Source organism: Nothoprocta perdicaria, unplaced genomic scaffold, assembly GCF_003342845.1.
Source record: "Nothoprocta perdicaria isolate Ctin4 unplaced genomic scaffold, notPer1 scaffold_0, whole genome shotgun sequence".
NCBI classification, from domain to species: Eukaryota; Metazoa; Chordata; class Aves; order Tinamiformes; family Tinamidae; genus Nothoprocta; species Nothoprocta perdicaria.
Genome location: NW_020454092.1, coordinates 13,795,529 through 13,808,227, shown reverse-complemented (window position 1 = coordinate 13,808,227; position 12,699 = coordinate 13,795,529). Strand labels below are relative to the sequence as shown.

General features: G+C 39.9%; 1 protein-coding gene across 1 annotated transcript in view; it reads left to right on the top strand.

The window, feature by feature from the left end:
* The window catches only part of TESK2 (testis associated actin remodelling kinase 2), a 62,830-nt gene that overhangs the window by 39,262 nt on the left and 10,869 nt on the right, over nucleotides 1-12,699 (top strand). The window contains exons 4-6 of the mRNA XM_026033514.1: nucleotides 1,740-1,886; nucleotides 9,828-9,910; nucleotides 11,881-11,956. Of these exons, the coding sequence (XP_025889299.1) occupies nucleotides 1,740-1,886; nucleotides 9,828-9,910; nucleotides 11,881-11,956 (306 nt within the window). The remainder of the gene's footprint in view (nucleotides 1-1,739; nucleotides 1,887-9,827; nucleotides 9,911-11,880; nucleotides 11,957-12,699) is intronic.

Here is a 12,699-nt window from a genome sequence, read left to right as displayed (position 1 = left end):
AGCAGGTAGTTGAAACCAGCTTTCAAGGTGACCCGACAGGAGCTTGTTGTGAGTCTTCTCAGAAGGACGTGCGAGTGCAAGGGAGCAGCTCTTCATCTCGCCCTTCGCCTTGATTATTGCTCAAGTACAAAAGGCTGAGGGACAGCACGTTGTGATCAGGCCAAAGGTTCATATATAAAGGGAGAAAAGCGAATGCTGAGGGAGAGAACGCTTTGTGCACAGTCTCCACGTGCTGCCCAGGAACTTCCTGGCTGGTCCAGAAAGGGCAGTGAAAGTGGCTGACTAATCTCCTCCGAGGGAGGAGAGACACATGGATCACAGCTTGGACTACCAGTAGGATGTTCCCCTGGGCTTGGAGGACCTCCGTTCCCCAGGGATGTACAGTGTAGCCATGGGAAGTTGTTAGGTCTCACGCTGCTTTGTGATGCCCTCTCCTGGTAAACTCTGTGACAGTTAAAATTTTGTGCATAATCTACCCCAAATGCTTAGCTCTGTTAACTAATCACCCATAAAACTTGCAAATCTGCTGGAAAAAAAGTTTTCAAAATTAGCAGATGAGCTTGGAAAGAGACACGACCTGTCTGTAAGGATGGAGCTGTCTTTGTGGACCATCCAGGAGGTGGGCACTGGCTCCCAGACTGCTCTCACCAGCCTCTGCACCCTTTCCTGCATGGTCTGCAGAGACTGGCAACCTGCACAGCTCATGGCATGTGGGTCACCCCTCCCTTGTGCCGCGGATAGAAAATTCTGCAAGGAACAACTGTGTTCAGAAATTCTGAAATAAGCATACCTACATCTACAGGTTTTATTTTAATGTTTTGCTCTGGTGAATGTCCTAGGAAAGCACAAATCCTCTTAAGAACATGTTAGACAACTGTCTGGTGCAGAGAGTCAAAATTGATGCTGCCTGCCTCAGTCGGACCTATTTGGACCAGGCCTGGGAGCAAGTTATCATGTCCAGCTCAGCCAGGTTTCCCCTCTGGAGCAGGCTTTTTAAATTATTATTATCATTTTTTTTTTTTTTTTTTTTTTGTGGCTAATGAGGGAACTGGGGTTGGGAGTGAAATAAAAAGCTACTCAAACACTGAGTATCTACTGTCGTGGTCTACAACCAAAGAGTAAGCTGCTTGGTTTTACTGCTTTGTTTTACCTTTTCTTTTATCTGTTTAATTTTACATTTCATGTAAACTACTTCTCATGAAAGCTACCATTTGATGGAGCTGGTTTGTAGTACTGACCACAGTGGGACACAGACTTATGACTGGGGCTTCTAGATAAAGTTATGAAAAATAGTACTTTAAAACAATATGTAATATTTTTCTTTGATGCTGTTGTAATGTAGGAAAGTGATATTTGAAGACTTGATCAGGATCCATGACCTAGGCCTAGATACTCAGTCTTCTCTTTGGCTTCTTATATCCGAGAGCCTTGTTCTTGCCTTGTTTCATTTCATTTTTGCCTTGTTTTCTCCACACTGAAATGAGAGGGTGATATCATATTGTAGTTGTTTCTGAAGAACCTGTCACTGCAGTATTTAACTACTATAGTTAATGCAATGGTGGCTGTCCTATATATCTTTAAAATGAATGCGCTGGGAGAGGTGGGGAACAATTTCAGGCTCTTGATCTGCAGACATCCAGCAAAGAAAAAGGTGGATTTTTTTTAATGAGTAACTGATGAATTATTCATTCCTGATAACAAGTTAAAAAATTAATTACAATGTTGTTTTGTCTTTTCAGTACATCAACTATGGTAACCTGGAACAGCTATTGGACAGTAACCAGCATCTGCCCTGGACAGTGAGGGTGAAATTGGCATATGACATTGCCATGGGAATCAGTTATCTTCACTATAAAGGCATTTTCCACCGGGACCTTACATCCAAGGTACCATTTATAGACTGAAAGGAGCTTTTGAATGGAGGTACTCTATTTGGTTGTTTGGTTCTTCTCTCTCCTTCCATCAAATAAGTGCTGTTATGTAAAATGTGATCTTGGGCGTTATTCTAACAACTGCATCACCAAAAATGGGATCTCGACATGATTTAAGAGTTTGGGCAAGGTGTCTGTATCATTTGTCCTTTCAAATGAAAAATGCTGAAATCTGCAGGTAAGAATATCAGGTTGTGAAAAATGCCCAGGCTTGGAGTCATGTCAGTTTGGTATGATGTGCTCAGAAAGCCTCATGTCAGTCACCTGAGAGTATAGGGGTAAGAGATGCCTAAAAATAGCTGAAAATATAACATTCCACTTTTGTTCAATTCATGATAAATTTTAGTTCATTCAAAAGACTAGGTGACACATCTAGTGCAAGGAACCAAAGTAACTAAGGGGAACTCTGTTATTGCAGTATCTATTGTAACATGTACTGTGGTGGCTAGTCATATGAAAATCCGTTTCCTGAGTCCTCTGTGAATGCCTTTGTTGAGAGCTTTGCATAATTATATGCTGTTCTTAGGAACTGTCCTACCCGTGCTTCAATGTTATCTATTGTTGAATGATCTAAGTCACTATTTAGAAAATGCACCCAGCGAGAGGAGTGTATGGTTTTAGTGCAACAACAAAGTCATCTAGGACCATGTGAAGTAGTAAGAATTGTTTTAAAAAAATAAAGGATTAACTATAAGTTGTCTTTGGATTGCTCTTAGCACTAAAGGTGATAAAGGTAAAGTGCATCTGTGGGTCACACTGAACACTGCCAGAGTGAGTTTGACATGTCAGCTATATTCTGAATAGCTGGCTGTCCGTAATTTCTAGATCCTTGATTTTTTGAGTGTTGTATGCACTCAGTACTTCTCTGTTCTTTCCCTTAAAGATGGTGTGGATGAAACCTTAAATGCCCAGATATTTGCAGGCTTTAATAGTATGCTATTTATTGGTGAAATATAACATTTTGGTGAAATAATAATTTTTAAAAAACCTTTTGGGCACATATGATGCTTTTGTGCAAATAAGAGAAGTGTCCTTCTCCTGGCTAACTTGTAAAGAAGTCAGGTTGTTCCAAGCAGCCCACTGCAAAATATCCCTCTAATAACAATTTCACTGTAAAAAATATGCTGTATGGGTTCAGACCTCATTTTCTGCCTTTCTTCCTGTTTCTGGCAAACCTCTAATTTCTGTAGTTTCCTCTAGCAGTTGACATTTTGAATGCCTGAAGTTTATTAGTTATGGCAGCAAAATAGTCTTGATCTGACAATGATGTGTCAGGTATTGGTTGCATAAAGGCAGAAAGAATAAAATGGAGTTGTAGAAACCCTTTCTCTCCCCACTCCTTCCCAAAAAAAGGGAAAAAAGAATTCTAGAAATGAAAAATACGTATTTTTTAACAATCAGTATTTGGCGGGATGATGTCCCTTCCTAGTAGCATCACATGGAGAGCAGCAGAATTGTGTTGATCCTGCAGAAGGCCAGAGGGAGGAAGGGTGGGGAGGAGGAGATGTAGGTCAGTGCAGTCAATGCGGCAGCCCCCGGGGCCTGTCAGGCCTCACGTGCTGCTTCTGCCCTGACCAAAGCTTGGGAAAGGCTGATGCTTCCCCATGTTGTGATGGGCTCAGCCGCTGGGCTGCTCTAGCTCATCTCCTGCCCAGATCAAGAGCAACAACCGCACTCGAAGCTCGGATTAGCTATTTTCTGTAGATGCATAGGCCGGGTGCCTCGTACATTTTGTAAGCCAATATGATGTCCTCACTTTTGGCTTCTCATAAAGAGATTAATGTAGAGCCTAAACCCACAGCCACAGATTATATGGCAGGACCAGGCTCCTTGGCTTGTTCCCTGTCCCCATTGCTGTCAGTGCTGTGAATGGTGTTTTCTTCTGGGCTTATTGCAAAGTGTGCAAAGGAGGATTTGGGTCTTATAATCGAGTCTTTTCTTCATGTTCCAGTGATTCTGAACTAGGTCAGGTTATGACTAAGGCTCTCAGAGTCTTAGTCAGAGAAGATGCAGTTGTTAAAACAGAAATCCTTATGCAAAATGTTGGAGATTTTTGAATAGGAGCCAGCAGACCATGATAAAGTTTTTCATAATGTGACTTGTTCTTGCAACGTTCTGTCTGTTGTTACTTGCAGTTTAAATTTTGTGTTTGGGGAAAGCAGAGAAAATAATTTTCCACTTTGTAAAAAGATTGCAAGTAAACCCTTTTGTACCTCCCCTCCAAAATAAATCTCATTACTACACAGAGCTCCTTCGTGCCTCATTTTCTGCACTGTTTTTGATTTTCTTGGGAACCTATAGCAGTGATTGCTGCAGTATTTTTATAGTTTCTCAGGGATGAAGGAGATGAGCAAATGCAGTTTTACCAACAAAGATTAAAACAAAGAATATCAGGGAGTATAAGGTTTGGGTTTTATGTCTCTGCTTGGAATATTTTGTATTTTCCACATGTTTAAGTTCAGAGCAATGTGCTCACTGACCTCAGAGGCGATTAGAAGTGTACTGCACTGATAAAATAGTCAAGCTTGACCCCTACAGGCAGAGAGAGCACAAGATTAGCAAGAGCCTCTGAAAGGTTTTGTTAAACTGGCCTCCTTGTCCCCACATCCTCCTGTGATGCTGAGGACTAAGGGCCAAAGACCTTTATCTCCAGCTCCATCTTTTGTTTGCATCTTTTCCTGGCCTTTCTTTCACCTCCTGGTTTCTGTGGCACGAGTGGCTGGAGTCTTGAAACACATGGGTGGCCAGTGGAAAGTTGGCTCTGTGATCATGTAATTAAAGACTTTGCCTTAATGCATATGCTTAAAGAGGAGAAAAAGTCTCAGAAAAAGTTTTGCCTCCCATCTTTTGAGTGCAATATTAATTTTTGATATGGACTATTCTATATGTAACTTCCTATTAAATATATATAAAAAAAGGGAATAAATAAAGCAGTGGCTTATGCAATTCATTTGGAGGGTTAGAAACTGGAGAATGATTCCAGAGGTGCTTGTTGTTTTAATTCTGTAACTAATACATGCAGTATTACTAATTAGTATTTAGTGCTGCTATCAGTAAGTAGTATTGCTCTACACATACCTTGTTTTTGTCAGGGAGCAGCAGTAGGGAGAAGAATAAGAGAGACTCCTTGGCAGTGAGAAAAGATCTGCTAGGAATCTACTCATTCTTCCAAAGCTGATCGTATCCCATGTGTGCCTATCCAGTCCTTTCTGTTTGCCCACAGTGCCAGCTGTCATTCAGGCTTTTCGTCCTTGTTCCGCAACCTTTCCTCTTCTTTTTCCATCAGGTTCTTACTCCTTCTTGCTCAGTTTCTTTGACCAACTGACTCATGCTACCGTCTTTTTGTTGCTGCTAATGGTACTTTTTCCAAACTCTCTCTCCATTGCTTTCTCCAGGATGCTTTAACAGTTTCTATAACAATTCCTATTTCTATTCTGCTGCTCCAAAATCTGTTTGTTCTCCCCACACACTTTTGCTATGCCCGCAATTATCATGTCCAAATGTACATTTGATAATTTTTTCCCCTAACCTTTTCTGTGAGCCCTTGAATTTGGGGTCTTGCTAAGCCTTAACTTGGGCTCCAGCTGTTTCCTTGCTCCTGTGGCCAGTTACTTTACTCCCTCTTTGAAATTCTCCTCCTAGCAGATATCCTGCCCTCGTCTCCTTTTTGCAGGGGTTGTAAAACGTGCATCTTAGAGAGGCCTTGTCACATTTCAAGTTGAGCCCATGTCAAATCCATGTATAAAGCCATAGGTTAGTTTCTCTTTTTTTCTTCTCATTTTTTAAAAACTTGCCTTTAAAACAGATCAAATATCCTTTTTCTAGGTTTATTCTCCAGAGCAGCTGAATTGTATTAGCTGAAACTAAAAACAAAGCAAAACCAGTATTAGGGAACACTGTAAGCTCCACTGAAGATAAAATATGAATCAACTCTAATCTCTAGGCCCGTATATGTATATATATGTGTGTGTGTGTGTTTATATTCCTGCTAACATATGCTTTCATTTCATGGTCAGTGTGCAATGGCTAATTTTTCTTTCTTTGAGAGAAGACTTGTCTCTGTGACATGGATGTCTGCCCCCACAGTAAGCAGTTTCTGTAGACTGATGGAAAACCAGTTCCCTGCTTCTGGGCTTGAAGTAAAATGCCCTTTCTTTGTACCCCGTGTGCTGTTTGCTTGTTTAAAGGAAAATAAACCCCAAGCAATGAACAGAACTTTTGTCTGCTGCGTCCCGTCCTCGCTGCTGCTGTTGTAAGGTCTCTTTGTGCTAGAGTAAGCTCCCGCCTGCAGATTTTGTAACACAGGGGAGGGCTTGCATGGCAAAAAATAGCTATTGCAGATGATTAATGGTAGTCATGTTAGTAAACTCTTACTGGTGAATGGGACCCAAATGGAGCTTGTCCCTTAAACATACTGGGTTTAGTTTTAAAAAAAAAAAAAGATCTAGTATTGTAAACTTCGGTTGTACATCTGCTTGTCAGGGGTATTTCTTTAAGGGATAACACTTTAAAAACAGCTGATAAATCCCAATTGCTCTCTAAGTATTTGAATTTGGTAAGTTATCAGAGGGATGCAAACAAGACTGCAGTTTCTTCACTTTCTCGTGTGTGATAATATCTCTGAAGAGTTTAGTTACTAGGTCATATTGAAAAATAAAAAGATGGGGTTTCTTCATCTAAGCAACTTATTTTTGACTGCAGCTCTTGAGTCTATTTTTGTCTCTGTTTATGTAAAAGGGAGAGTAGAATATTGCATTTGTCTTAGTGGGATTATGCTGTGCAAAGCAGATGTTAAGCTCCTGTAACGTACAAAGGGAGCTTTATGTTCTTTCACATCTGTCTCTGCATAAACAGCTCTGTTAACTCTTTAGGGCTTCTCTGCAGAGCTCCTTGCTGTTCTTATGAGACTGTCTCAGGAAGGACTGATGGGTCACTGCTTAGGAAGAAAAGCTTATCCAAACACTTCCATATTAAGTTGGATGTTCTCCTACGGCCCATGCTGTAGACCTGCTCAGCACCTCCTCGCAAAGGCTGTTCTTGAAGCTTTAAACTAGAAAAGAGGGGTTTGAACTCTTATGTTTCTGTGCCAAATTCCAGTAACGAAACTTCTTCATACCAAAATGACACCCATTTCTGTCTATTTCTAGAAACTAGTTAGTATTGCTTTATCAGTAATAGCAGCACAGTGTGGTTTATTGTACTCTTTTTACTAACAGCATGTCTAGCATAAATTTAAAAGCTCTTTTCAGCGTTTTAGATTGTAATGAAACTTGGCTTGTTTTCATCCGGGTTCATGTTGATAGCAGAAAGTGAGTGCAAAGAAATGTCCTTGAGGGCACATGATCTACCAGTTACCTCTGCCTGTGGGCTGTCAGGAGCCTCTTTCATGGTTTGCACCTTAACTCTGGTAACTCAACTATCTGTGCTGTGTATTTGATGCCCTGTTGCATAAGGGCTTTACCAGGGATGGAGGAGGGTGCTGGTGCTTCATATGGTCCTCTTCAGTACAGGGTGAAGCATCCCCATCTGTAAAACCTCATCTAGAATGAGCAGCGTGGGCTTGAAAGGTGACATCTAAGCACACTAGTTTAAATGGAAAGGTTTTACTTGTGATTTCACTAGGACTGGCCTTCCATCTTTTGGGGGTTCCAAGAAATTGGTCCCTAGCCACATAAATTTGCACCAGTTGAATTAAATCTTAACTAGAGTTAGCACTTGTAGTGACACTGCTATTTGGACTAGCTTGGATGTTGCCTTGGTTTAATTTGTGAATTATTGAGGAATAACCTGCTTGTGTAACAGTTCAGTGCAGCACCCGAGAGATGTGGTTGCCTGGGGCTCAGAGGGGGGATGTTTGATCATCTTGGCTTGGTGATGTACTCTTGCCAAAGGGGATGTGATTGTGTAAAGTTAAGAAGCTGAAGAAAATTTGCTGTCGTGTTTATCTCACGTTTAAGCCTTGTTTCTGTATTGAAGCAGTCCTGTAAGTCGCTGCATATCTTGGACTTGACAGAAATGTTTCTGGGGATGTTTAAATCTTAGTTTGAAGGCAGATGTTCCCCCGCAACATCTGCAAAAGCAAAGTTACAGAAGAATAACCTTAATACGCAAAAGCCAGAAGGTGAAATGAACTACTGCAGTCTTGCTACTCAGACTGAACAAAATGGACATGGACGTGGACATTTTGGACATGTTAGTGGACAAAGTTGATGCAAGAAGGAAAACTGGAGTGTATGAGCAACTCATCTATGCTTCAAAGCACTTTTTTTTAAATGTCACTCTATGCATCATCTTGTAACTGCTGAAAAATCAATGGCAGAAAATCTGAGATTCTGCTGAATAAACTAACATTGGCATTCTGGTAGTCTGTAAAGTCTCCAGTGTCCTTGTATACTTGTTTCTGTGTGGTACACAAGGAAATACCACCTCTGTTTGAATGGTTTTAGTAAGATTTTTCAGTGGTGTTTTATTCTGCTTGGATTTAAGTCCATCTTACAGTGAGCAAATGTTTAAACAGAGGCCAGCTGAATGAATGTACTCTTTGATAGAAGATAACAAAGCCCATAGCTGAGAAGCTTTACTGCTGTTTGGAGTAAACTTTGTACACATTTATGAATGTGCAAACTAGCTGTACTTATTATACTTGAGTCATGCTAAACAAATAGAACTTTGCACCTCTGGAGCCCGTCATGCATTTTCTTTACGTGAGCACAAGAAAATCTCCCTTAACCTTTTAATTGACATGAAGATACCCTGCTTTTGTGGCCTGGACCACGCTCATCTCTGAATATGTAAAACTGATGACTTGAACTTGATCCTTCAGCCAAGAGACTTCCTTTTCTTAGTAGCTGTGTTACACAAACAAGCAAATAATTTGGGGTCAATGAGAGGCTTTTGGGTGGCCAGGCACAATAAAAACAGAAAAGTGTGATTCAGCTGCAGAGCTAATGAAAGGGAAGGCACCACTTGGTACTTGCCAGCGGTGGCTCTGCTGCCTGTCACTGTCCGCAGGAGGATACAGAGGTAGGAATGAGTTTTGTCTTCCCTACCCCTGCAGGCCAGAAGAACCTAGGGAGGTCGGCGACGGATTCATTCAGAGCGAAAGCATGTGCAACTGGATCGGTCAAAGCATGTTTCTTGGGGTTGTGAATAAATAAACAAAAATAAACTAATAATGCCATGCATGTGATATGATCCTGCCAGATCTGAATCATCTGAATATGTCCTTAAGTCATCCTTCACTGTTTAAGTTGCCCTGAAACAGCAGGGAGGGCATTTGAATGGAAAAGACTGATAAATCTTTCCTCTATTAGCTACTTTGCATAAAGCATGTTTTATGATGTGCTGTAGAATAAAGAATTTGATTTGAGGCTTTAAAAAGACATTTAGAGATCCCACGTCTTGTATCTTCTAATGGTAATCTATTGCGGAGCAATGAGTTCCTTTCATTTTCAAGCAGCTAATTTAGCAAATCATACAAAGGCATTCGGAGTGTGCTCTGATTGTGTATTCTGTTCAGGCCCTGTTCAGACCATAAAAGGAAATTTCAAGGAGTCACAGTGAAGAGCATGTATTGCATATTTTAGCAGTAAGGGGGCTAAAGCATCTTAATTCTTGTTAGAACCTATCTGGCTATGGGCTGCCTGCTGGCTCAGCAAGTTTTAAAGTGGATTATTAACCAAGTCTAAGGCTGTTTGCAGCATCTGTAAGTTTGACAGGCACGTGACTGTGCAAGGGAGAAGAAAAGGGGCTGCTTTCAGACAAAAGCTTTTCATAGACAAGATGTCTTTCCAACAACATCTTATAATCTTATTCTAGATTTAAAATAAATAAAGCGATGTAGGGATTTTGTGCACAGACAATAGATCTTCTGTTTTATTTCTTTATTTTTTCCAGAACTGCTTAATAAAACATGATGAGAATGGATATTCAGCAATAGTGGGAGACTTTGGTTTGGCAGAGAAAATTCCCGATCACAGGTATGTGGACTGATCAGAGCAGTCTCTCAGAGAGAGCTGCAGCAGTGTTAGCTGAATCCCTGAGGCCACTATTGCATCCAGATAGACAAGCTGCAAAAAGCATCCTCAGTCTTCAATCTAGAGCTGTGGGCTGAATGACCAAAGTGCTCCAGCTTTAATTATGGTGCATTTTGATAGATTTAGTGGTGAGTGTTTTTTTAAAAATGCCCCAGTGATTAGAGGATTCACTCAAAGTTTTCAGTACATCCTTTGAACGGGAGATTTTTGTAAAGAGGTGTCCAGCACTCTGGATTGGGATGGTTTTATAATAAATGTCTCTTCTTTAACTGCAAACACTTTAATTAGCCCCTCCCTACCTTAATAAACAATATTCAGTGACTGTTTCCCCCCTTCTGTTTAACCTCTGCGTTAGTTGTTAAGGTTCAGGAGACCAACCAAGAGACATTAAAAATACTCTCTAAAAGTAACTCAATATTTTGCTTTCCTTGGGGTGAAATTGTGATCTTAGCTCCCTTGAGGAAGATACAGGTGACTGTCAAAAGCTTTGGTTACAACTAGAAATGGTTCTTCGTCCTTCTTCCATTAAGGAGATCAAAGACAAGGTTTCCTTGTTCTACCCCCTGTACATGGACTCGTGTATTTCAGAGTGTTCTGACTGTGAACTGTGCTCTCAAATTTTCTTCAGTGTCTGCTTCTACTTAAAATAAATAAAAGCCTCCTAGTTGTTATGGCTGCAAAGAAAATAGTAAAAATTGATCCCTGTTATTTTAAATTGGACATCTCCACAAACTACAGCTTGGGAGGTTCTGCAAGCTTGCATTTATGTTAATGAAAAGAAAGGATCCAAAAGTTTAACACTGCAAACATTCTACTTTTCAAATTATTTGCAGTGTAGTAGGAACTGCTATTGTTTGTCTTAGAGTCATGTGAAGTCTTTACCTTTTCAGGTGGTGAGAGCTTCTGTTTTACTAAGACAAAGCCATTGCAAAATCAGGAGGGCAGCAGTGTGTGTTCTTCATACTGAGTTCTGAGATGTCCTGAAACCTGAGAATGTAGCAATATTTCAAGTGAAGAGCTTAATACCACAATAAATAACAGAATGCAGTTGTTATCGTAGCTGCCCTTTTGATTTGATACAGTCTCACCTCCATTTTCAAATGCTGTCGTGGTGTTTGGGATTTACTGGCTAGGGAACCTCTTTATTTGAGGTTTTCAGTGGTTTGTCTTTAAAGATACTGTTTCCTTCGAGGTCAAATGGGGGCAACTTTGATTCATTTCTTAAGACTGTAGTTTGCAAGCATATAGGAACACTGCAGTTTTTTCAGATCACCTGTATCCTAGTTACTTCTAATTTTTCCCTATCAAAGAATTCATCTGATCAATTTAGATTTTTTTAAGATATAATTTTGCAAACCTTTCAAAGAGCTGCTGTAACTTTACCAGCCTATTTTCTTTTTGTGTAATAAGTAGAATTTTCTTAAATCTTGGCAAGATAATTGAGACTAATTCCCAACAACAGGTTGTGCTGAATGCTTTCTGTTCATAGAGCAGCTCAGAGATAGGCGTATGGGGATACTTCATTAATGGAAAATGTGCAATCTAGCTAGAAATTGATCTTGACATGAAGGAGCCTTTGCTCCTTTGTTCAGAAACCTGTGGCCTTGCACAGGGACTTAGAAACTGGAAATACAATAAATTCTTTGAAGACATAAAAGAATGTTCCAGAGACGCTAGTAGGAAATGAATATAAAGTACAGTATGTTATGATGCCTGCTTGTGTAGGCTTTCTTTTGGTCAAAGTTTCTCCAGATACTTGAATTTACAATGTTTAACACCACAACATTTCCCTAATGGTTCTTTTCTCTGTCTCCCTTCTCCCTCTCTGTGCATCTCTCACTTTGCATATATATGTGCACATCTATCTGTATGTATGTATATGCATATCTGTATGTATCTATCTATGCACGTAGTGAGAAGTTACCAGTGGTGGGTTCACCCTTCTGGATGGCACCAGAAGTTCTCAGAGATGAACCCTACAATGAAAAGGTAGGTACATGCAAGTGAACTGTAGCCGTCAGATATTTTTCTTCAGTAGCTGAATACAAGAATTAGCACCATCATAACTTGAAAATTGTCCCTAATTTAATTTGTTATGTTGTTGTACTTGGTGGCTTAAACTAAGGGAGAATGTGGGTTTAACAGCTAATAACTTTAATTTATGTTGTGGGCTCGTACAGAAATGAAAGTACCTTTAACATAAGTTGTGGTTAGGATACTCCCATTCTTAAAAAAAATGCAACATGTAGACAAACTTTACTGTATTTCTGCCTAATAGAACCCAGCCTGATCAGATCTCATAAGAAATGGCTGGGGAACTATTGTTTTTTTCTTTGTTTGTTTGCTTTTAATTAGAAGCATTACAGTTCACTAACTGTAACTTAGTGAAATCTGGATAGAAATAACTGTAACTTAGTGAAATCTGGATAGAAATAACTGTAACTTAGTGAAATCTGGATAGAAATAAGAGGTCTTTGTGTAAACTTGAAAAATTATATTAATTACAAAAGACAAATAAACAAAAAAAGGCAGTTGTTAAAGATGAAATACCTAGGTAAAAATGTTCTGCAAAGGAATTTCCAAGTTTTCCCACTTGTGGTATTGGGAAATGTTTCTTTCAGAGGGGGGACCAGATCAGACTAGATTTTGGAAACACTAAAAACACTTTTTGGACTCAAGCTCTTATTTACAAAGGATTTTCTTTGTAAAAAAAGAGAAGACATTTGTTTAAA